At 45.1% G+C, this 26,219-nt stretch overlaps 1 protein-coding gene across 1 annotated transcript in view; it reads left to right on the forward strand.

Moving 5' to 3' along the window:
• Positions 1 to 26,219, forward strand: part of SCARA5 (scavenger receptor class A member 5) — a 105,642-nt gene that overhangs the window by 15,550 nt on the left and 63,873 nt on the right. Inside the window, exon 2 of the mRNA XM_056852731.1 lies at positions 6,087 to 6,215. Coding sequence (XP_056708709.1) covers positions 6,087 to 6,215 — 129 coding nt within the window. The remainder of the gene's footprint in view (positions 1 to 6,086; positions 6,216 to 26,219) is intronic.

The raw sequence follows: 26,219 nt of genomic DNA on the forward strand, positions 1-26,219 counted from the left end.
GGTTTTTTTGCGATGCTGGGCTCTTTGGCCTGGCCTGGTAGTGGTCTCCTCACAGTGGTAGTTCCAGATGGTGTTTTGAAAAACAGGCGGCAGTAACTACGTTGGGTGAGAAGGCTAAATTCTGAGGTTGCCAAATGAGGTGAAAATTTGCCCTTGGGGAGGGCCGCTCAGCTGTTGCCAGGACGTTAGGACAGCTGCTGTGGAGGTGAATTCGGTCTGAGGAGGACGCAGAGATGGTTTTCGCTGCTAGTGGGTTTTTTCAAAGAGACTGTTCAGTGGAACTGGATCTACCACTGAGCTGAAAGGAAAGTTTAGCGGAAAGATTTTTGGCAGAATTTTATCACAGTAAAAGGACCAAGAAATGGATTGATGTTTAATAGGGTTTCCAGGTCCCCCCTAGCCACCGGTGGGGGATGGGGGCGATAGGGTTGCCAGTTCTGGGTTGGCAAACCCCTGGTGATTTGGAGATGGAACCTGGGGAGAACAGGGTCCTCAGTGGGATACAATGCTATAGCTTCTACCCTCCAAAGCATCTCTGAACTCTGGAGATGAGCTGTAATGTTTGGGATCTCCAGGTCCCACCCGGAGGCTGGCATCCCTAACATTTCGTGTGATCACTGCGTGGCCCACGGCAAAAAGGGTTGCCCTCACTCTAATGGGCTACATTTGCCTTATTTATATCAGTGTATAGCGAAATCTGATTGGCGACATTATATGAGATGCACCGTCGACTCCTAGACGCCATACCTGATTGTCTGGGATTACATCAGGACGAACGAAAACAAGAAAATATGACCTCCCAAAGGAGCAGCAGAGGGGGAAACAGTGAAAGATCAGTTGATGTGAAGAGTTGTGAACAGTCATGAAAATAGTAGGGCTACGGACTTTGGAGAGAGTCTAAAGCCATTTATGCACGGCTGTTTCCTCACAATCACCCCACCGACTACTTTGGGGCTTTGCTTTGACTATGCTTGCATTTTCTGACTATCAGAGGTCGCCTCGCTCTCCCCATGTGTTTCTGCGCACTTCCCATGCATTTGCTAGATGCTGGCTAAACCCGAATCCAGAAAACGCAGGCAAAACGTGCAGAAACGCTCAGGGAGGGTGAGGTGGCCTTTCACAGTTGGAATATGCAAGCATAATCAAGGCAAAGCCCCAAAGAAGTCGGCGAGGTGCCCGCGAGGTAACGGCCGTGCCTAAATGGCCATAGCTGCTAGGACGGAAAAATACCTAAAACAGGCTCTGATGCCCTCCAAGGCAACAAGGTAGCAAAAGCAATGTAGGAGAAATGGGGGCTTCAAAATCAAGAGGACATTTCACACGAGGACCCCTAGTTGTTGACTCTGTCCTTGGTGTTTGAATTGGTTGCAATGATGGAAAGAGGTTTTGCAGGATTTGTTTATTGAAGCTGAGAGGGTGAATATAGGCAGTTGCGAAGAAAATGACATTTTGCAAAGCAGTCAGGAGTAATTCATTTGAAGGTTTGCCCTACTAAACACTGACTGAGGGGGAGGCAGGCATCTTCAGTTCTCTCTCTGCAACATGCTGTGAATTTGCCTTGAAGCAGAAAGAGACTTACAAACCTACAAACTATATATTTTTATAATTTGTTTATATCCAGTCTCTGTAGGCTTTGATGCCTCCAGAACTCTTCCAAACTCATCTCCCTTTTGTTTGTTTTATTCTCAGGCTATTTTTAAAGGCAAAGGTACCCGTTCAACCCTCTAACACAAGCATTGGCTAGAGTTTTATGCGAAATTCCTCCTCTTGGCAAAATGTTTGTGAGAAATTCCTCATGCCAGATTTATTTTTTTTTAAACCAACAACAACACTTGTAGAAACACTTAGCTTTTTTTGTAAGTGATTTTTGGGGCTATTTGGACTGGGGTTTTGCTACCAGTGTTAAGTCATACCCTTTTCCTATCCTTATTAGGAGTTACTTTGGAATACCTGCCCAGTTGATATCACCTTTGTGGAATGAAGTTTTGCATTGCATGAGAGCACAAAACAAAAGAGAACTTGTGCAAAAAGCACTCTTCCAAAAACCCAGCTCAGTCTCTTTTAGGGGGAGATTTCAAATTTCTCATCCCTGCTGTTTTGACTCAACAATTCCTGTTTTGATTTTACTTCTCCCTTGGGCAGATCAAGCCTATCATTCTCTGACTTTGCATCAGTTTCAATTTCCTCACACTGAATCCCCCCCCTCTAAAATGTATGCATTTTTCAAAATAAATTGTACATCATTCTACATATATTATAAATGGAGAATGGTATGATATAAATGATGTGTATTGTGTATAAAAAAATCATACAATAGAAATAAATCTATAAAACCCAACACGAGATCAAAACTGTTAACCAAAATAGCATCAACTATGATGGGACCCCATGGAGAGCACATATATAACCAGTGCTCCGCCAGTTGCACTAGCTCCAAATTGAGCATTGGATCAAGTTCAAGGTGTTGGTACTCACCTTTAAAGCCCTAAATGGTCTGGCTCCCTTGTATTTATGGGACTGTCTCTCCCAATACAGCTCCCAGAGAGCCTTTTGCTTGGCTTGGAACAACCTCCTGGGAGTACCTGGCCCAAAGATCATCCAGATGAAGGAAGGAGGAGATGGGAAAGATCTGTGTCTTTCTAGAAAGAGCTCTTTCTCCCTTTTTTAGAACACTAGAACTCGGGGCACCCAGTGAAGTTGATGGGGCACTAGACTTAGGTCAGGCTAAAAAGAAGAAGCGTGGTTTTTTTTGGTTCTTGTGGGTTATCCGGGCTGTGTAACCGTGGTCTTGGTATTTTCATTCCTGACGTTTCGCCAGCAGCTGTGGCAAGCATCTTCAGAGGAGTAACACTGAAGGACAGTGTCTCTCAGTGTCAAATGTGTAGGAAGAGTAATATAGTCAGAAAGGGGTTGGGTTGAGCTGAAACCCCTTTCTGACTATATATTACTCTTCCTACACACTTGACGCTGAGAGACACTGTCCTTCAGTGTTACTCCTCTGAAGATGCCTGCCACAGCTGCAGGCGAAACGTCAGGAAAGAAAATACCAAAACCATGGTCACACAGCCCGGATAACCCACAAGAACCAATGAACTCTGACCGTGAAAGCCTTCGACAATGTTTTTTTTTTTATTATTCATGTGTTTAAATTGTAGAATTCACTGCCAGAGGACATAGTGATGGCCAGGAGCACAGATGGCTTTAAAGGGGAATTAGACAGATTCGTTGAGGATAGGTCCTTCAAGGCTGACTGATTAAAGGGAAACACCATATCCAGAGGCTTTAAACCTCTGAATACCACCACTAGGGGAAGATGGTGGCTGCTATGTCCTGTTTATTGGCTCCTCCAGGGAATGTGGTTATAGAGCTGCCAGGCCTCCTGCTATGGTGAGAAGTCTCCCGCTGGCAGCCCTCTTTGCCTGCCACCACTCTGAGCAGTGGAGGGATAATTAAAAATTTTCAACACCACAATGCCTCTGACATCATTACTTCATTTCTTTTTTTTATAATATTTTTATTGCATTTTTATAATGAAACATACAAAGAAAAAAAAGAAAAGAAAAGAAAAACATAAAATACATAAAATCAAAGTAAAAAAAAAACATATACAGAGCACTTATTGACTACTAATGCATTGTTATAAAAACCCCATATTGCCCTGGATCCAAATCCCACCCCCCACCACAGTGCCCTTCACCATTGGACTTCCAATGGAATGTTGTGACAAATCCTAAAAATTCACTTATTATCATTACTTCATTTCTGTGGAAAACCTTGAATGTGAAGCAGGGTAGTTCTAAGAATCGCCAGAAACTCTTAAGGTTTTACCATAGAGTTTCTGGCAATTTTTAGAGCTACCTCATTTAAAAGCCCGGAAATGATGTAGTGATATCACTGATGCCACATACCTCCGCCTGAAACCCTTCTGCCTAGGGTGGCCCACTAGGCAGTGCCTGGCAACCTGCCGGAGGGTTGGGGGGCGGGTAGCATCCCTAGAGCAAAATCAAAAAGAAAAAAAGGCTTCATCAAGTAGACAAGACCTTATATTTCTTTTAGATTTTTCTCCTCAGGACAGTCAGGTGCCTCACTTGACCCCAGTTTCTGCCCACAAACCAGGTGAGCATCGGTGGGGAAGGGCCGCAATTACCTGGAAGTCTTCTGCCATAAGCGGGAAAATGGGAAACAGATTCTTGCTAGTTATCAGGCTTGGCCTGGCAACCCTACAGTTGTTTAGCCACTGTATGAAACAGGATGCCAGACTTCATAGACCACTGTCTGATACAGCAGGGTTTTTCTTATGTTCTTCTTCTAATGTCAGAGGTTTATGTTGGAATATCTATCGTGGAGATATTCCTGTATTTAGCAGAGTGCCTTAAGCTTAGCAAACAGCGGGAGCTGACTCATGCGTGCGGGTATGAAAATAAAAGGAGCAGTCGTTTGGTCTAATCAAACTATAGTACGTTTATTGTGGAAATACACTTTGGATAGGAAAGGACAAACAAGGATTCTCTATCCTGATCTACCTTGCTGTTTCTCTAGGTATAAAAGGGCATCTGCCTTCCACTCCATCTTGGGGTGGGAAGGCCTGGGCGCGCGGAGCGCCCGGCTCCCAGATCTTGCTTGGATGTTGGGCGAAAGGGAAGAGAGAGAGAAGAGGATATTGTCCCTGACAATATAGCTCTAAACATCAAAGGGCAGGAAATGAGGGGAGAGGTGCAACTGCTAACAAACTCCCATCTATCTATCTGACTATCTGGTCAGTTCCCCTTCCCCCCCTTTGAGTGTGGAGGCAAGTGACACTGTTAGGGAGAGCCCAATTTCCAACAGTTTACCCCATCAGAATGTGAAGGTTCCCTTTAGCCACCAAGATTAGAAGCTTTTGGTAAACCTATCCTCCACGAATGTGTCTAATCCCCTTGTGAACCAGACCATAGTGATTTCCCCAAGGGCACCCTCTCCATTATGCCACACAGTCCCACCCTTCATTTGGCTCAAACATTTCCCATCTAGGGTTGGCAACAGGCCCCTTTAATAGAGGCTTAATTGATGGAAATGGACAGGTGGAGCTTTTCATGGCATGGAGATAAGTACGGTAACTTGGGAAATAACATCCTAGTAAGCCTGTATTAATGGGACAGACCATTTTCCCTGCAGTCGTTTGAGAACCCTACTCCCATTCCTGTTCTAGAGAAAGTCACTCCTCCCCCTTCCAGTTAGAAAGTATGGTGTGGAGTTGTTTTCTGTTGTCCCAGAAGGTTGGACCAGAACCAATGGATTGAAATTAAAAGAGTTTTTGGCTAAACATTAGGAAGAACTTCCTGATAGAGCAGTTCCGCAGTGCAACAGGCTTCCTCGGGAGGTGGTGGGCTCTCTTTGGAGGTTTTTAGGCAGAGGCTAGATGGCCATCTGACAGCAATGCTTATTCTGTGAATTTAGGCAGACAATGAGAGGGTGGGCAAGAAGGGTTGTGCCGGTGTTTGGCTCTCATGACCCTTTCTTTCATGTCCAGGGTAATGCTGATCACCTCTTTGGGGTCAGGAAGCAATTTCCCACCAGGCCAGATTGGCCAGGGATCCTGGAGGGTTGTTGTTGTTGTTGCCATCTTCTGGGCATGGAATAGAGGTCACTGGGGGTATGGGGGAGGTAGTTGTGAATGTCCTGCATTGTGCAGGTGGTCCCTTCCAAAGCTATGAATCTATGATTCTATGACATTTGTTTGCCTCTTAGAGAATGACACAGCAATCATCAGTTTGTGAACCCCCGGGCCAAGAGTTCTTCTTTTCAGTACTGGATTTTCAGTACTGGATTCTTGCCTGCTTTGTATTTTACTCCCCTGCCTGATGAAGGGTGGTCTGCTACTTGGGGGTACTAACTTCTGAAAGCGGTTGACTTAAGGTCTACCCTCTGTTACTAAAAATCTACCAAAATAAAAGAGTATGTTAACTACTGCATACCTTGTTGCTCCAGTTATATAAATGACCTAACTAGCAAATTAATAATGCTCCTAATCCTGGTAGAAATAAATGTATGATAATCATTCTGAAATTATAGCTAACTGACCCTTTCCTTCTCCTACGCTTCCCTAGGTCCAGGAAGCAAGAAGAAACCATCAGGGCCCTGCGGCCATCTTGGATCCTTGGCTGCCCTCAAATATGCAGTGGTTGGGCTGTACTTGCTGGTGTTCCTGATTCTTGTGGGAGTCTTTATCTTAGCAGGTAGGAGTGGAATAAAGAATCTGGATCCACTAGAATTACAGATGATTACACTGCCATTCTCGTTCCTCTTCTGCTAAAGTCCCTAAAGCTCTAGCTGTGTTGTTTCAAAATGTTTCTCTCTGAATGTGTTGCATCCCTTTGCCATACCACAGTGGTTTGTTTCCACGGCCTTGTGTTTACTTGTGCCACCACCCAGACGTTTGGCCGTAGCTAAGAGAAGATAAAGCTACAATGCGAAACACAATGAGTAATCGTTGGACCAGGAATGAAAGATGTGTCAAAACTAATCCGAGATGCAACGAACCAAGTGAGATTGAGTGGGTGGCCACAAACCATCCCAAGAGTCTTTGGGCTCAAGCTCTGGGTTTGTGGGTTGGGCAGCTGCCACATTTGCACGTTCCCAGAATGTCTGGATGGTCTAAAAATCAAATGATGGCCTTCTCTGCCAAAAGGACAAATCAAGCATGGCACTAGAACATCCAAAAGTCTGCTTGTCGTAGGATAGTCTCCCGGACACCACAGAGCTCCAACTTGGGAAAAGAGACAGACAGCCAACCCACAAATATGTTTGATTTCTGATGTCTCCCTCAAAGGGAACTTTCTGAAAAGTAATCAGAGATATAGGCAGTCTGTTGCCATTGTTATGTTGGAGAAGAGACAGAAACTCAGTCCATTGACCAGAGTTTCACAGCTCCGGCCCTTAAGTTAACCGAAGAACAAAAGAAGAGTCCTGTGAGATCAGACCAATGGTCCATTTTGTCTCACATCCTCTTTCCAATAGTGGACAACCAAATACCCCCAGAAGGCCCACAAGCAGGAAGCACAGAGAGCAATGCCTCCTCCTGTTGTTGCTCTACAGAAACTGGTATTCACAGGTATATGCTACCTCTGAACCTGGAAGTTCCATTCAGCCACACTGGTTAACAGCCATTGATAGATCGAGACCTAGGTTACCAAAGGGTTGTAGGTTGGTGGGTGAGAGCTGATTAACACAAGGAATAATACCAGCAGCACCCACCAAAGCGGAGTGTATATATGTGGGGTGGTCTCTAGGAGGACCCTGCCTCCCCATTGATGGCCTCTTGCCTGGGCTCCACAAAAATCTAGAGTGAGACCTGTACCATATTCAGTGGCTCCCTCCTGCTGCTGGCCTGTTGTGCCCCAATTTAAGGTTGCCATGTCTCCTAAGGCTCAGACTTTGAAATTCAAGGGCAAAGCTTAGAGCTTATGGGTGGTCTCCAGGCGACAGAGATCCGTTCCCCTGGAGAAAATGGCTGCTTTGGCAGTTGGACTCTATGGCATTGAAGTCCCTCCCCTCTCCAAACCCCACCCTCCTCAAGCCCCACCCCCAAAATCTCCAGGTGTTTCACAACCTGGAGCTGTCAACCTTAGATCGAACTCTTCCTTTCTAACTTATCTTCAGTGCAGGATCTTTGTGTTCTTCCAGTCCTTATATGTTTTCAAAATACCTTATGGGTGGCTCCCCCAACAGAAAGAGAGAGACAAAGGTCGTTTATGCATGGGTACTTTCACACACGTTCGCCCCCAGTCTGTCTCAGTTGTTTCTTGGAGCTATGCATGAGTTTTCCATCCATTAGAGATGACCTTGTGGCCAGCCCTCACAAATCCCAGGACTTCCTGTTCCTTTATTAACCCGATTCTTCGATCTCTCCTGAGATCACCCTGGGTGAAATCCCCATGCATAAGGCAAAGTGCAGGACACAGAAGCTTGGGGGAGTGACGTTTCTCTCACAGAAAGCACTAGAGCCAGTTACAAAGCAGCGTATCAAGGGGTGGAGATTCAAATGCTTCCTGTTTCCTCAGAGTTCTTTCTGAACAGAAGAAAGGATTTAAAAAAATAGGCTTGGGTTTCTCCCCCCTTCCTTTTCTTTTAGAGAGTTCCATTTTCTTAAATGCTTTTTTTCATGGCACTTGGGTTTCCGTGGGGTGGGGGGAGGACTTTTCTCTCACAGTAAGCACTGTAGCCAATTACAAAGCAGCATTTCTAGGGCGGGGACTCAAATGCTTCCTGATTTCAGCTTGGAGACTGCTGGTGCATAAATTGCAACAGGAAAGTGTGGGTCCAGCGATCAATGAACCTCAGGTAAAACTCCCATGCATAAATGACCAAATAACAACCAACGCTAAACTGTCAACATGTTCTGGAATTGAAGGGTGGGGCGGGTAAGCTTGGCTTAATTTTAATATTAGGTGAGAAGCTGCGGTTGGACCCTGTACATTGTGGCCTAGCTGCTTTGTTTTTCTACTAGACAGCAGAGATCAGTTCCCCCAGAGAAAATGGCTGCTTTGGAGGGTGGACTCTATGGCATTATACCCCACTGAGGTCCCTCCCTTCCAAACCTTGTCCTCCTCAGGCTCTACCCTCAAGTCTCCAGGTTTTTCCCTAGTGGAAGTTGGCAACCCTAAAAACAAGATGGAGGTCAGGGAGCAAGGTTCTAGCGTCAGCTTTTTCCTAACTTTTTTTCAATATGCAGGAGGGAGATTTTCCTGTGTGGAGGAGCAATAAATCAGTGTGATATCCTGCATTTTGAAGTGGTGCAGCCCAGATGCAAGTTGTCCAGGTGATCTATTGTTCGTGAGAACTTGGTCTTGGACTTTGGTTTTGGAGTTCGTATTGTAATTATATATTGGCTGGGATTTTTATTTTTGCATGTTTGTTGGATTCTACCACTCTACTCAGCTAAATATGGAGCCTTCCTCTGCCGCAAGGGGCTCTTTTTCATGGAAGGGTCCACAGTTAACCAAGTAGAGTGGTACGATCCAACTCAATAGTTTTTGCCTGTTATCATTATAAGCTGTCTTCTAAGCTAGAGGGTCTATAGTGAGAGCTAGTGTGGTGTGGAAGTAGGAAGAAAAAGTTTCACTGTGGATTATTTTAGTTGTACATTGTCAGACTAGGGGGTTGTAAGTGTGAGGAACAATACCAGTAGTGACCAGCTGACAGGCTCAGAGAGGCTGATTATGGGCAGGAAGCTGCGTGGGAACTCTGCTTAGAATTGCACTGTAAATATGGGAATACAGTGAAACATAAGGTGGCTATTTTGGTCTCTCTGGACACCTTTCTTTCATTTTAGGGCTGTTTAAAAAGCAACAACAAAATGAATGGAAGAAAGAAGTTTGTTGATAGACTTCTCAGGGGCATGGTTTTGAAAATGTCTTATAGCAGAAGACTTGGGTTTCCTACTGAGAAAAACAGGAAAGGTGGATAAGATTTCATGAGAGATGGCAAATCCACAACTAACAGTCTTCTCCAGCAGTGCACAGGTGAACAGAAAGGTGACGTGAGACAACAGTGAGGTCCAACAGGTTTCATCAGTATCAACCCCAAATGACTCAACAGCATGCCTCAGAATCCAATTTCATGTATTGGAGTTAAGAACATAAGAAACATAAGAACATAAGAAAAACCATGCTGGATCAGACCAAGGCCCATCAAGTCCAGCAGTCTGTTCACACAGTGGCCAACCAGGTGCCAATGGATGCTGTCCAGGGGATTCTTGGCAGACAAGTCGACGAGGAAAGGGCTTCTTGAAGGCAAAAATAAAACAACCTCTGGACTATTTCATAACACCAGTTAAGAAGCAGCAAAGAAACATCAAGGGGAACCCATATTGGGACCGAAAAGAAGGCCAACCAGAAACATTTTGGAGGGTTAGAATCGAGTCCTGTTTCTAAGGCAGGTTATAGCATTCCTGACCACTTCTCCACTTCTTCTCTACAAATTCATAGCAGGAGAAATGAGGTCAAAAGGTGGGAGACATGCCAGAGGCCACACAATAAGTCTGGGTCTAAGCGGAAATTTCAGACTGGACCACACGGATTTCAGATACCATTTGCAGTCAGTACCCATCTGAATGCAACTTGGTCAGTATTCTGAGAGACGTGGCCAATGTGACAGAAACAGAAAGAAATGCAGCATTTGAGAGAATAATTGCCCATTGTGATTAAATGGTAATTACTTCCAGATTTGCTTGCTAATTGAAATGGATTTCCATTCAGAAGTCTTTGCAGAACAGAAAAACTTTTTGATAACCAAAAGTAAAGAATTCTCAGAAAAATTGAAATCCTCCCTATCCCACACCCTTTATACTGGCACGAGTGCTTCAGTTGGAATATTATACGACGTGTAATAATTAGGGATGGTTTTGATTTTTTCATCCCTGAAGGTTTTGACCTGAAAATCCCTCTTTCAATTTTGCTTCTCGCTTGTGCAAATCAAACTTGTAATTCTTTAGTGTTGTGATGTTTTACTTCTGTGTACTGAATTTTTCCTAGTCAAAAAAGGCAAGAGTCCAGTAGCACCTTAAAGACTAACAAAAATATTTTCTGGTAGGGTATGAGCTTTTGTGAGCCACAGCTCACTTCTTCACTGTGAATTTTTCCTGTGTAGTATACGCATATCCCAACGTTTATCAATCAAGAAGCATTATAAGTTGTATGAGTACTATACACAGAAATGTCACATGCTGCATAGAAAAATTGCTTCTAAAACCTATACAAAGTGCATACACAATAGAAAAAAAAACAATCTACCAAACCAACAGCTAAAAGTAGAGCATGGAAACCACTGATGAAAATACAAATGAATATAATACAGTGAAACAGGGAATGTCACTCATGTCTGTTCCCCAGTGGAGACCCAAAGCAGGCTGCAACATTTTCCTTCCCTCTTTTTTTCTCCTCACAACAGGTACCCTGTGAGGTCCATTAGGATGACCGGCCCAAGGTCACCCAGCAAGTTTCCATGGCAGAGTGGAGATATGAACTTGGGTCTCCCAGATCCGAGTCTGACACTTTAACCACTACTTTGAACTGGCTATCTAGTTTTGTGCTGTCTAGTTACTATTTCTATTTGCTGCCTTTACCAAATTTTTGTTCCATCATGGAGTTTAGAAGTTTATCTATAGTCTGTTGCTGAGCTGACTAGTCTTGCCTTACCCTGAAAGGGAAATGAAGAAGAGAGAAGGTGGAAAGAGAAAGATGGAAGAGAAAGAAGGGCAGGCAGCGGCTGGAGGAAGGACAGAAGAATAAACTAAGTTTGTTGTGTCTGAAGTGCTGCCTTGTAAAGTTTCCTGGCCTGCATCAAGCTTCTAAAGAAGCATATATGTCTACAAATCTAAACATGTAAAGATTCATGGTCAAGGAGGGACTGGGGGCGATTCTTCCCCCCTTTTTGTTTATCTGGACCCTTCAAGATTTCACGAGGCCATATTCCTTTGCTGGGTTTGGTGAGGAAAAGAGGGGTGTTGCGTGCCTATTTGCTGTCCAAGACTTTTTGCAACATCAGATCAGAATTTGGAAGGGGCTCTTTCCAAGGAGGGGCTGCTGTAGTGTCAAACATCTATTTATTTGTCCCCCCCAATGGAAAAGGTCACTGTTGACTTAATGGATTGTTCTCGCACAATTATCCTTGGAAAAGGGGAATGCAGAATTAATCCCCAAATATGCCTCCGTGAAACCTTTTCCCAGGATAAAAAAAAATCGCTTGCGGCCTATGCCTGGGGGGAAAAGGCCCCATTGTTAGGGTTCCCAGGTCCCTCTTTGCTACCGGCGGGAGGTTTTTTGGGTGGAGCATGAGGAGGGTGGGGTTTGTGGAGGGGAGGGATTTCAATGCCATTGAGTCCAATTGCCAAAGGGGCCATTTTCTCCAGGGGAACTGATCTCTATCGGCTGGAGATCAGTTGTAATAGCAGATCTGGTAACGATCGGGTCATTGCGTGGAGAGGATGGTGAGTTATTAATAGGGGAGGCAGAAAAGGCAAAATTACTTAACTCCTTTTTTGTATCAGTCTTCTCCCAAAAGGGGAATAGTGCTCAACCTGGGAATAATGGAGCAGCGGATGCAATAGGGGAATTACAGCATAGTTTAGACACCGAGATAGTATGGGAATACCTGGCTACTCTTAATGAATTCAAGTCTCCGGGGCCGGACGAACTGCATCCAAGGGTGTTAAAAGAACTGGCTGAATTGATTTCAGAACCACTGGCAATAATCTTTGAGAATTCATGGAGAACAGGAGAAGTTCCAGCAGACTGGGGGAGGGCAAATGTGGTCCCCATCTTTAAAAAGGGGGGAAAAGAAATCCCAAACAATTATCACCCAGTCAGCCTGACATCAATACCAGGTAAAATACCAGAGCAGATAATTAAACAGACGGTCTGTAAGCACTTAGAAAGAAATGCCGTGATCACTAACAGTCAACATGGGTTTCTCAAAAACAAGTCATGCCAAACTAGTCTCATATCTTTTTTTGAAAGAGTGACCAGTATGGTAGATGAAGGGAATGCTGTAGATGTAGTGTACCTTGATTTCAGTAAAGCCTTTGATAAAGTCCCCTGTGATCTTCTTGAAACAAAGCTAGTAAAATGTGGGCTGGACACTGCTACTGTTAGGTGGATTGGTAACTGGTTGACCAACTGAACCCAAAGGGTGCTCATTAATGGCACAACTTCATCCTGGAGAGGAGTGGCCAGTGGGGTGCCACAGGGGTCTGTCCTGGGACCAGTGCTATTTAATATTTTTATAAATGACTTGGATGATGGAATAGAGAGCATGCTAATCAAATTTGCAGATAACACCAAGTTAGGAGGGGTAGTTAATACCCCGGAGGGTAGGGCCAGAGTTCAGAATGATCTCGATAGACTGGACAGCTGGGCCATAAGTAATAAAATGGATTTCAATAGGGAGAAGTGTAAAGTACTTCACCTTGGCAGAAACAACATAAGGCACAGGTACAGGATGGGAGATAGTTGGCTTGACAACAGTACATGTGAAAGAGATCTGGGAGTCTTAGTGGACCACAAACTGAACATGAGTCAACAGTGTGATATGGCAGCTAAGAAGGCCAATGCAATTCTGGGCTGCATCAATAGGAATATTGTGTCTAGGTCAAGGGAAGTAATACTACCACTGTATTCTGCATTGGTCAGACCTCACTTGGAATTCTGTGTCCAGTTTTGGGCTCCACAATTTAAGAAGGATGTTGACAAGTTGGAGCGTGTCCAGAGGAGGGCGACCAGAATGGTCAAAGGTCTGGAATCCATGCCCTATGAGGAGAGATTTAGGGAGTTGAGTTTGTTTAGTTTGGAGAAGAGAAGGTTGAGGGGAGACATGATAGCCATGTTTAAATATTTGAAGGGATGTCATGTTGATGAGGGAACTAGCTTGTTCTTTGTTGCTCCAGAGACTAGGACACGGAGTAATGGATTTAAACTAAGAGAAAAGCAATTCCACCTAAACGTTAAGAAGAACTTTTTGATGGTGAGGGCTGTTCGACGGTGGAATGTGCTGCCTTGGAGGGTGGTGGAGTCCCCGTCTTTGGAGGTCTTTAAGCAGAGGCTAGATGGCCACCTGTCGGGAGTGCTTTGATTGTGGGATCCTGCATGGCGGGGGAAGGGTTGGGGTCACTGGGGATGTGGGGGGAGGTAGTTGTTAATTTCCTGCATTGTTTAGGGGGTTGGACTAGATGACCCTGGTGGCACCTTCCAACTCTGATTCTATGATTCTATGATCTCCAGCTAGTACCTGGCAGTTGGCAACCTTGTCCCTAGAAAAAGAACAGTAGGTGATCTTGAGGCAGTCACCGTCCCTTTTGAGGCCAAAGCCAAAGGTATTTATTATAGTCCCATCAAATACAGCAAAAAAAACCATTTGAGGCATTCTAAGGGGGTAGAGTAAATGTGGGGTTGGTGTTCTGAGTTCAGATGTCTGTGCTATAGTCCCCCTTCCTCTTTAAGGCATTAAACCCCATCTCTGCACGCTGAGGTTGAGAGCAAATGTAGTGTAATCTTTAGAGGATCAGATTGGGAAAACTCAGACGTTAATCCCCATTTGAGTATAAAGCTCGCTAAAGTGACTTGGTCCCGTCATCCTCTAGCAGCTTAACTACCTCACAAAGTTATTGCGAGGATAAAACAGAGTCAAGAGAGCCATATGTACTGCCCTTCATGGAGGAAGGGTGGGATCAAAACTTTAATAGGTAAAGGTTGGTTTGATGACATCCGAAATACTCTCCTGTTTTCACATGATTCTGGCAAATTCCTAACAGATTCCAAGTCTAATAGCTGTTAAAAAGACAGACTAAATAATTTCTCCAGTTCCTCTGGAGCCTTTCAAAACAGGAAGCTGAAGGCTGGTGATTTATGTTGCTCAGAATCAGGCTGGCTTTTAATAGCTTCTTTTTACAAGAACCTCGAGAGGTAACAGCCGGCTGTTGGGATGGAGCACATTGACAATTCTTGGCCAATATGAAGGACTCTGGACAAAGGCCGCTGGCTAAGGTCCAGGAAGCACAAGAAGTATTCTTGGGTCATTCGAGAGTGCTTTCAGGGACAGAAGGGACTTACTAAGATTGTGTGGGTTGACCCCTCTGAATGCACACATGCTGCTGCAGAACTTATCCCGGCTGGTGAAAGACACCCAGCCAAGTTAGATTACAGGATATCAAACGAAGTGGAGCTAGCCACCTGCCCCAGTAAACAGCCCAGAGGCTCCTGTATATGATCCAGAACAACAGGCGATCAAGGTGTGTGTGTGTGTGTGGGGGGTAATGCTCTGCCATACTGAAATGAAACACAGTTTTGATTTTAAAAAAAGATATCTGAAATCCCCCCTTCAAAAGTGGATAATGAGAATGAAATATCTAAGTTGCAGCCAGTCTGCGTAGACAGCCATTTGGACATGGGGATGCAAAGCTGTCGTGGCTGAATAGCTATTGGTAGAACCAGCCTGCTTTTATTCATTCATTTACTTATTTATTTAATTTCGTGCATTTATACCCCACTTTTCTCTCCTACAGGTACCCAAAGTAGTTTATACCCTTCTCATTTTGTCCTCACAATGACCTTGTGGGGTAGGTTAGGCTGGCCCGAAGTCACCCAGAAAGCTTATTTGGCAGAGTGAGGATTCGAACCTGGGTCTTCTAGGTCCAGCACTCTAACCACTACATCACGATGGAAGCTATGCATTTCCCCATTGTCTCCTCTTCCTTTGCCCATCTGAAAGGCAGCAATTTGTCAAATGTCTCTCCATCAGCAGCAGTCAGGCTTCATGTAGAGGGGTGGGGGAAAATATAAGCAGCAATGCCAAAGGGGCTCTGGAGCCCTGTCTGATGTGTTTGCAGAGCTGCATTTTTCAAGGGAGAACTGCTGGTCCAATCTCCTCTGCACCACAGTGCCCTCCTCAGCAGAGGAAGTACACCCTGTCTGGAAAAGTTCTATGGGAGTTGCAGAAAAGCAGGGTATAAATACCTAAATTAAAATAAATGACGCTTCTGCCTCCAGGCTAGGCTCTGCTGTCTGAACATCTTGCTTATACTATGTCAAGGCTCAGTTCTTTCACTGCCCACCTGCCCCTGCCATAGACTGCTAATCTTCTCTAATCAGGAGAACCGAGTTTGATTCCCCACTCCTCCACAAGAGCAGTGGACTCTAATCTGGTGAACTGGTTTTGTTTCCCCACTCCTACACACGAAGCCTGCTGGGGTGACCTTGGGCCAGTCACAGTTCTCTCAGAACTCTCTCAGTCCCACCCACTTACCTCACATGGTGCCTGTTGTGTTTATGTGTGTGTGTGTGGGGAGGCAATTATAAGCCGCTTTGATTCTCCTTAAGGTAGAGAAAAGCGGGGTATAAAAACGAACTCTTCTTCTTCTGACCCTAACCATGCGTATAGACTTCTCTCCTTTATCTGGCAATCTGACCCTTGGTTGGACTACAAAGTCAAGCCTACTTTAGCCGTCATTGGTGTAACTTGGAAACCTGTTTGTCTTCTCTTCTGCCTTTCTTGCTGCTCCCCCACCCCATGCCCTAACAGTATAGAACCAGACAGCTTTGGCATGCAAAAAGAGTGTTCCACTCCGGTACTGTTACCCATTCTCACCATAGACTTTCCAAGCTTGTAGAAACTCTTCTCTGAACTCTCAGTTCCCATAACACCTGCTGTGAAATATGGAGGGAAATGGCACCTGTCCATTCCTTCTCTTGTAAAGAAGAGGATGACCATGTCTTTCTAAGCAAGGATGGAAAACACCTCTCCCCCACTTGCTGGGTAAAAGGCTTAGCTGCCAGCAAATGAACTTCGTTTCGCTGCAGATATGACATTTGTGTTAGGAAAACTGATTTCATATCAGGATCAGATGCTACTTCCATGGTCCATCTATTACTCCGTAAAGGACAGTAACAAACCATCTTTCTAGTAATATTGGAGTCCAGGGCAATAAATTCTGTCTTCTCCATGACTCTGCCGTACCTTTTTTGTCTGTTTCCATTGGCCTCGCTCGATATACTTTGGATGTTCCACAAAGAAATCAATGTAGTGCCATTTCCTCCTCTTCTGAGAGGCTTTTGAAGAATCTCCATAAATTAAATGCAAAGCGAAATCCAGCACAGAGGAAAATAAACCAGATTGTCTCTTTACTTGTAAAAAAAAATGTGGTTTGACTGTTGTCCAAAAGTAGCCACATGGCAGTATTACTTATGACAAAAACATGTTCTGATATTCTGGATTTTTGCCTCCCCCGCCCCCTTCAGCTAACATGGCCTTGATAGAAACAAAACAGAGAATAAACATTTGGGTGATTGAAAACATTTTGACAAGATCAGAATCCAGAGTCATGCCTAGGTCTTCGAAATGGAATTCTACAGTGGTGTAAAGGAAGGGCCGTAGTTTAGTGAATCAGTTTGTGCTTTTAATGCAACGCATAAGGCCCCAGATTCAGTTTCTAGCATTCTGAATTAGTAAGGCTAGGAAGAGTTTTTCTCTAACAGTTTGGAATAGTTTACCAGTCATGGCATACAATTCTTGGCTGGGTGGACCAGTGGTTTGATTGTGCATTAAGCAACTGTGTGCCCCAGAAAGAACATGCAACACACAACTTGGGTTTAACAAAGCTTGACTTTGTAGACAGAGCTGGATCATGGCCCAAACAAACTTCTGATACATTCCAAGAGAGGCATTAGACCATTAATCCACATTTTGCTTAGTAGATTCTTCTACGTGAATTGTAGTTGTATTGCGTAGTGCATTATGTATATTGACATCTATCTTTGGATTTGATGAGCACATTTTGGATTGTGTGAACAATTGTAGGTATTGAGTCTGTGTAGCATCTCAATACAATTGGGTGAGTTGACATTTTGCTTGGCATCCTGTACTTTTTTCATATGCAGCATCCTGTTTAGTACAGAGGTATTTTTTGTTGTTTTCTTGTTTTTCCAAACAAACTTCTGACACATTCCAAGAGAGGCAGAAGAGCAAAGAATGAGGCATGTGGGGCTCATTCCTCCAGGGCTGTTTACATTAAAAATTAACAATCATTTCTCAAAATAAGACTCTGGTTTTATTAGCAATCAGTGCAATACTGTTTTAGGTCTTTTGCAATGAATGCCTGTTCTGACCACCTTCTTTAGCTGTTCAAGAAAGAAAGAAAGAAAGAAAGAAAGAAAGAAAGAAAGAAAGAAAGAAAGAAAGAAAGAAAGAAAGAAAGAAAGAAAGAAAGAAAGAAAGAAAGAAAGAAAGAAAGAAAGAAAGAAAGAAAGAAAGAAAAAGATTTTGAAGGAGTTGAGGCTTTAAGAAAACTGCCTAGTATCATGGGACTTCTAAGTTATATGCTGGAAACACCAAGATATGCTTTTACTGTCCACCCATATTATAACCAATTTGGACACAATATTGTTATGCTTTTTTTCTGCAGGCTATTATATAAATTCCTCATCAGATCTCTCTTATCATAACCCTTGCTCATAGTTCTGAGTCTAAAATTCTCCTCCTCTGAATTTCTCCCTGGATTTAAGACCAGAATATTGCTGCTGCTAAGTCACAATGCCACAGAGGATTTTGGGACTCAACATCAGTGGAGCAAGATCTGAGAACCGCTCTCCAAGCATCCATCTTCTAAGACCTCATAAGGCAACAACAACAACAACAAAGCCTTTATTGGCATAAAAATAAAATTTACAAAAGCAAATCCATAAAACCATACTGTACAAGGAGCTCCATCGTTTTTACAATAAAATCAATTTAAGTGGATTGCATAATTTTACAGTACTAGGCCAGCCTTATTTGATATAGGGCTGTCGATTCGGTTTGGCCCGAACCGAAAAACAGCCGAATTTTCCCCGATTCGGCGGTTTTTAGTTCGGATGGATCCGAACTCAAAAAAGGCTGGAAACCGGGGAGCCGAATTCGGCGGTTTCGGGGTGTTTGGTGAATGAATTCGGCAAATTAGGGTTTGGCACAGCAGCATAACCGTCAGTTAGTAAGCAGCATTCTCCCGCGGCCAATCGGTGGCCAAGCAGGGTCTTCTTCTGGCCAATCAGTCGCGATTGAGCACGTGTGCCCAGCTGATGTGTGGCCCGGGGAGAGAAAGAGAGAGTATCTGTTCGTGTGAGAGAGAAATCCCCGTGGCTGCAGGGGGCACATTTTTGGGGGTGCAGCCCCCAAACTTTCAGCGTAGCTTCAGATGATGCTTCTTGCAAGAACCCCCAAGTTTTGTAAAGATGGGATCAGGGGGTCCTGAGATATGGGTCCCCCTTTTCCCTATTGGGATGAATGGGATCAGCTGATCCTATGCATCTAGAGAGCGGCAAATCCAAGGCAAAACTTCCCGTGCTTAAATGGAATCGTATTGGATTACCCAGTCCCTCCTGATGGAACAGAAGACATCCACAGTAAGACCCCTTTTGGGGCTTTAATCTATATTTTTTCCCCATGTGTATGTGGGGGGGGGGAAGCAGAGTCTGTGGGGGGCAGTTTCTGTGTGTGGGGGAAGCCAAAGGAGGCTTTCGCCCATTCTGCCGAGGGGTGTGTGACCGCTCACCTCTGTGGGAGTGTGTGTACTGCTTTTAAAGTTAAGTTTAAAGTTGAGTCTGTGCGGCGGCTAGCGAGTCTCTCTCAGCTCGGCACCCTTGGTGTCGAGCCTCCTCCTTGGTGTTTTTCACTGTTTTTGCCTCTAGCCTGGGGTTGAGTGCAACGGGGCGGCTTGCGTGAGATCCCGAGTCTTGGATTTTTTCCCCATTTAGGGGGTGCACCGCGACGCCGTATTGGTTGGAGAGGTGGGGGGTGGTGCTGGTGAGACTTGCTTGAGTTTGGTGGGGTCGTTTGCATAAGGGGGGGAGCGTCCCTCCACCATGACAAGAAGGAGCAGGGCAGAAAATACAAATTCTGGTTGTTGTTTTTTGCACGGTCTGTTTTGCTGCTCACTCAAAAATGTTTTTGCAAAATCTGACTTTCACAATGCATTTTCACGGTCCAAGTCACCTGCTCCTTTTTTCCTTTTTGCAAAAGCTAGCCTAGTGCGCCTCTGTTCCTTTCCAAGATCGCTCGCGTGTTGCTTTGCATTGCAATGGTTAGCACGGGAGGTTTTGCCTTGGATTTGCCGCTCTCTAGATGCATAGGATCGGCTGATCCCATTCATCCCAATAGGGAAAAGAGGGGAACCCATATCTCTGGACCCCCTGATCCCATCTTTACAAAACTTGGGGGTTCTTGCAAGAAGCCTCATCTGAAGCTACGCTGAAAGTTTGAGACCTCTACCCCCAAAAATGCCCCCCCGGAGCCACAGAAAAGTGCCAATGTGCTTTAAGTGGCTTTATTCCTGTCACTGTGGGCGATTTTTTGGGGGGGCAACCTCTTCCGGGCCCCATATCTCGGGACCCCCTGACCCAATCTTTACAAAACTTGGGGGTTCTTGCAAGAAGCGTCCCCTCAAGCTACCCGGAAAGTTTGAGACCTCTACCCCCCAAAATGCCCCCCTGGAGCTGCAGAAAGGCGCGAGTGCATTTTTAATGACTTTATTTGGCCGAATTTTCCCCCATACTCGAACTAGGCGCCGAATTCCACAGATCCGAATTGAGGGGAGTTCAGACTTTAGCATATCCCGAATCGAAACGGGCTGAATTCTGCCGAATCCGAACTATACCGAATTTTTTTTTCAACAGCCCTAATTTGATACACAAGTGCTCATGTTCTTGGATTGCACTTCAGAAATCTTGCCACCGATTCAATTTTTATTGGGTCCTGAGTGGTCATAAGGAGAGACACCTTAATTTTGGCGGGTAACCATTCCCTGTCCACAAATAACGGGTCAATACATTGAGAATGGCCCCTAGAAAAAAATGAACACTTAAGAAGGACGTGAGGAACTGATTCTATTACGCTTTCCCCGCATGGACAGGCCCTGTCCATATATGAGACCTTATTGAATCTTCCATAGAGCAGGGTGGAAGACCTCATAAGGCATCCTCCTTTCCCCTTCCCAGGTCTCACACAGCTTTGTTAACACCCCTACTGATAACTGCTGTTCCAGCCAAGCCACTTAGGTTTCCTCTGGAGTTGGGCCTACAGTGGCCTCTTTGGTGCCTTTCTTGTCTAGAGTCCAGACATTCCCCCTTCTCTTTCTCGTTCTATTATCTTGTGGTCAAACACCTTTCCTTTCACTTTTTCCTCCCTGGCAAAAACAGATGAGATCATTGGGACTGGCAGTCTTGTTTGGGGCTATTTACTTGGGTTGTGCGATTCAGAGTCCAACCTGAAACTCCCTTTCCAAGAACAAGGTATTTATTTTGTTGTCTAATGAAGCCTGCGTTGGGTTGGCCTGGCCCTGGGCTCCCGTCCCAGGCTTGAGAGCCAGGAATTCTTGATTCCAGGCCTTGGCTCTGCCACTGTGGTCTTGCACAAGGCATTTGACATGCCTCCCATCCCTACCTCATCACTACATCCGGGCCTCAATTTGCCAGCTTCCCTATGAAAAGACTATTTTAAGGGCTCAGCTGAAATATCTAGACTGTTGTTATTGCCAGAAAAGCACCTGGGCTTGTTGATGTGCCTTGGAGTGTCCCCTCCCTTAAGATATCTCCTTTTATTTTGGTTTAGATTTTGGACACTAGATAAAAGCATGCAAAAGTCTCCAGAGGCTGGTTTTGAAGGCTGAAGGGAACCATGCTGTTCTCTAAGATAAACCCATTGGACACTGTGCTTGTGCCTTAGGAACGAAGAAGTTATGCAGCCCCTGAGCTTATCTTGACAATCCACCTGAACTAAAACTGAGACAAGGTTCCTTTATATTTTCTGTAAGCAACACTGCTTGTAACAGTCTCACCTGTTACAAGCAGGGGCCATGGCTCAGTGGTAGAGCATCTGCTTGGCATGCAGAAGGTGCCAGGTTCAATCCCCAGCATCTCCAGTTAAAGGGACTGGGCAAGTAGGTGATGTGAAAGACCCTTGCCTGAGAAGCTGGAGAGCCACTGCCGGTCTGAGTAGACAATACTGACTTTGATGGACCAAGGGTCTGATTCAGTAGGAGACAACTTCATGGGTTCACCTTAGCCCTGCCTTACCTACAGTAACATGGCTGAGGGGGAGGGGGAGGGGGAGAGAGCTTGCACAGAGTATGTAAGTGACTCTGCTTAATAGTAGTGTAGGTGGATCGGGAAGCTTCCCTGACATTGATCCGAGCAGCATATGGACTTCACAATTCCCATGTTTCCCAAGGCTTGGAAGTTTCCTTTATCTGTCCCTTGTAGGCTAGCTCAGGGGCTTTGCAGTTGCTTTCAAAAGTCAGAGACTTTTGTACTTTTCTGCATGAACTATGTCGTCAGTATGTGAAATTGTTAGACAAAGGCTGTCTTCTTTGTACGACAATCGAGTCACGTAGGAGTTTGATTCAGAATGTGATGTCACCATTCAACCTGGAGGTTGGCAGCTGTATTTCCCAGGGTGAGTATAGGGCCGGCTGGCTGCTGCGCCTAACCCTGGACCCACCCCTCACAGGCTAAAGAGGGGGAGGCAGGAGGGAATATCACTGCCTAGGACTCAGCCAACTGGGCCTCGTTGCCCAAAGAGGGGGTCCGAGTTTTCCTCGTGAATGAAGGTTGAGCCTTCCTCCCTCTGGAAGCTCCCCAGTGGGGACACTTCCCTGTGAGGGACCTGGAGTAGGACCTGATCCTGCGTACCTCCAGGGAGGTTCTCTTTAAAAAGGGCTCAGATGGTGAAGAAGGAGGAGGGCGGCAGTGCAGCTTCTAAGGTCAAAGAGGGGCCAGCCAAGAGAGGGAAGGAAAGTCTCTGGTGCTTTGAACCCCCCTCTCCTTATGGTGAATCTGACTATACTGAGGCTTATCCCCCTTTCGAGAGAGCAGGACATTGGTGGCTGCCGCTGCTCTAGCAGGGATAGGGCTGCCAGGTCCCCCCTCTCCTCTGGCGGGAGGCTATGAGACTGAGGTCGGGATTGCACATGCAACCGGAAGTGCCACCTCGCGAGGGGCCTTATACCTCTGAGTTTGAGTGGTAAAGCAGCCCTTTACCGCTCAAACTAAGAGTTTGAGTAATATAAGGCCCCTCGCGAGGCGGTACTTCCGGTTGTAAACCGGAAGGGCCGTGCGCGTGGTGTGTACGCGCGTGCACATTTGCCCGCTGACCCTCAGGCAGAGGGGTGAATTACCGGGGGTTTGCCCGCCACCACCGGGCACCTGGCAACCCTAAGCAGGGACCCCTGCCTCATCCCCTCCCCATGATCTGTAAACAGACCAAAATAAATCATGACCGCTAGAGCAACACCTATATGCTGTTTGCATTTGTTCACGGGAACACAGCCTTAATCGGGGCCTAACTACACAATATGCGGGATGTTCTGTGTATGGCACAGTCTTTTTTGTTTTTTTTGTTTTTTAAAACTCACTTTAGGCATGTTGGGGCCTGAATTGGATTGAGGCAGTGGTACAGGGGGGGGGGTATCTTTTAAGCCTTTCCTTATGCTATTTTCCCAGTCACCAACGGCCCCAGGGGAGCACTATTTGCTCCATTTTGTCACAGCGTAGTTTTACAATAAGGTAAACAGCAGCCCCCCAGAGTCAATTTTTAACAGGGAAATGGAAGGGGAGAGGAGGCTTAGGCAATACAAATTGGGTCCCTGTGCTCCCACTAAGTGAGCTAAAAAGCGCTGGGTGGTCCATACATGGCACTCCTAGCACCCCACGTAGCTAGGCTCTCAGAGGGGCAAGGAAGACCTTCCCCAGCCTTGTCTGTGGTCTTTGGGATTTAGCCATCGAGCAAGAGGCAAAATAATCCGAGAGCCCTTTCAAAATAATCCTCGTTGCCAAGTATAAAAGGTTCATTTGGAAAAACAACGCAGACAAAGGGGGGGAAAGTGATTCCTCCAGCTGACTTAGCAAGGAGGTATGAGGAGGGGAGGGTTTTTTTTAAAAAAAAAATAAACACATTAATAGAACAGAATGTCCGAAACCACAATACGGAGGGGAGGGCTCTACAGCCTCGCTCAGGCACTTCGAGATAATGATTTCTCTGTGAGTTCTTCTCGACAGGGCTCGAGCTGGCTATCAGCGCTCGATTCCTTCCATTCCGAGTTGGCGTTGATCTCACTGGCTGGTTCAGCCACGGGCTGTTTAAAGATGACCCAACCAGCAGGCGGGAGTCACACAAACATTTGTCCCTCTTAGCAGAGGCCTTTCATCACAGTTTCTCACACCCTGGGCTAGATGCGTCATCTGTTAAAGGCGATGGCGGGCCCAAGTTTTTGCTATCTGGAGCAGAGCTTTTTTCTCTGGATTCGGATTGGAGGCACACTTCGCTGATATATATGCATTTTCTCCATCAGCTGCTAGAAAAACAGCCAGCCAGATTGTTTGCTGGGCACGCACATGCACACGCAGCTGCCTTTTACCGAATCAGACCTATTCAAGGTCAGTATTATCTGTTCTGACCAGTAGGAGCTCTCCAGGGCCTTAATAAAATAATTTATAATAATTTAATAGGAGCTCTCCAGGGTCAATGAAATAATTTATTGTTGTTTGACCTAGCTTTTAATCTATATGTACTATGATATTGTCGAAGGCTTTCACGGTCAGAGTTCATTGGTTCTTGTAGGTTATCCGGGCTGTGTAACCGTGGTCTTGGAATTTTCCAAGACCACGGTTACACAGCCCGGATAACCTACAAGAACCAATATATGTACTATGCTTTAAATGTATATTTATTATATTTTATGACTGTTAGCCGCTCTGAGCCCGGCCTTAGCCAGGATATAGAGCAGGATATAAGACCAATAAATAAATAAATAAGTTGTTTCACACCAACTGCTACCTGTTTCTTTTAACTGGAGACACCAGGGCCTGAACCTGAGATTTCTGCATGCAAAGCAGATGCTCTACCACTGAACCGTGGCCCCACTCCAGTGTCTCCCAGTATTCAAATTTTTCAGCCCTTTTCTTTAAATCCCACAATACTTGGTTCACTTGTGCAAACTAAACCTGTGACGGTTCATTTTCATACCATTTTCTATTTGTTCTTGTAGGTTATCCGGGCTGTGTAACCATGGTCTTGGAATTTTCTTTCCTGACGTTTCACCAGCAGCTGTGGCAGGCATCTTCAGAGTAGTAACACTGAAGGACAGTGTCTCTCAGTGTCAATGTACTAATAATGTACTAATGAGAGTGTGGTATGTTAATATGGAAGCAATTGTATCTTGAAATGATCTGGTAATTACCAGATCATTTCAGGATACAATTGCTTCCATATTAACATACCACACTCTCATTAGTACATTATCTTGATACTTACAGGACAATGATTAGCACATTACGTCTGCAGGACAGTACTCAGCTCAAACCCAACCCCTCTCTGACTCTTCCTACACACTTGACACTGAGAGACACTGTCCTTCAGTGTTACTCCTCTGAAGATGCCTGCCACAGCTGCTGGCGAAACGTCAGGAAAGAAAATTCCAAGACCACGGTTACACAGCCCGGATAACCTACAAGAACCAATGAACTCTGACTGTGAAAGCCTTCAACAACATTTTCTATTTCTTCACTTTGAATTTTTCTTATAAAATATACCGTTTTCAGTTTGGGTGTATCAATTCCATTGATGAATCTGGCTTATACGAAATTAGTTTGTTGGTCCTTCTAGCTCAATAACCTCTGTTCCATGGGTCCCCAGCCTTGTTGAACCAGTGGTTGATTTTGAAATTTTGAGATCAGATTGTGAGCACCACAACAAAATGACTGCTAGGGATCAGTCAGAAAATGGCTGCCATGGGGATGGGACTAGTCACAAAATGGCTGGCATGGGTTTCTCTACTGCCATGTATACTACACTTAAGTTACATAAACCTATGATGCTTTATTAAAATGTAATACTGTATTTTTACAATAGTGATGAAGAAGTGGTATTAATCAGATCTGGAGGACAGCCTGAACGGGTTTGAAAATGGAGCCTGGTAAATTTCCTTGGGCACTATCAGTCTGGGTTAAAATTGATGTATTGATAAGCAAAATTCCAGAGGCATAGCCATGTTGCAATGCAACCCCTAAGCAGAGCTATGGCATTCTAAGACCATTGACTTAAGATAGTTTAGATGGATGTAACTCTGTTTAGGTCTGAAAGAGTTCTTGTGATACCTTAAAGACTAATGGATTTATTGGGATTGAAGCTTTAGTGAGTCCACTTCTTCAAAGGTGCATCTAATGATGTAGGTTCTAGCTCACGAAAGCTAACTGATAAGTAATGTAGGCTGCAATCCTGAAAACAAGTTTTCTGGGAGAAAGCCCCAGTGAATAATGTAGGACTTACTTTCGAAGATGATTTGTTTAGGATTGCATTTGGAGTAAAACTACAAAATGCGTACTACATGATTACACAGCAGCTGCACAGAACTTACCCAAATGTCATAGGGCCCAATTCAGATCAGAATCATAGAGCTGGAGGAGGGGTTCCTGCCTACTTCCCACTCTGCTTTCCTGAGCCGAAATGGCTCTGGGGGCGTTATTTTGCACTAATTACTTCATGTGCAATCCTGCAATGGGGCAAAAAGTGCCCCCTGCCATTTCAGCTCAGAAAAACTGTGCTGGGAGAAGATCTGAATCAGGCCCTGTGGCTTTTGGTAAATAAGCTCCCTGCAGCTGCCATGAGACTGCAGGGAAAGTGAGTCGGGTCATGGGAACCCCAGTCCAACTCAAGGCCAAACGTAT

Source organism: Euleptes europaea, chromosome 7 (assembly GCF_029931775.1).
Source record: "Euleptes europaea isolate rEulEur1 chromosome 7, rEulEur1.hap1, whole genome shotgun sequence".
NCBI lineage: Eukaryota > Metazoa > Chordata > Lepidosauria > Squamata > Sphaerodactylidae > Euleptes > Euleptes europaea.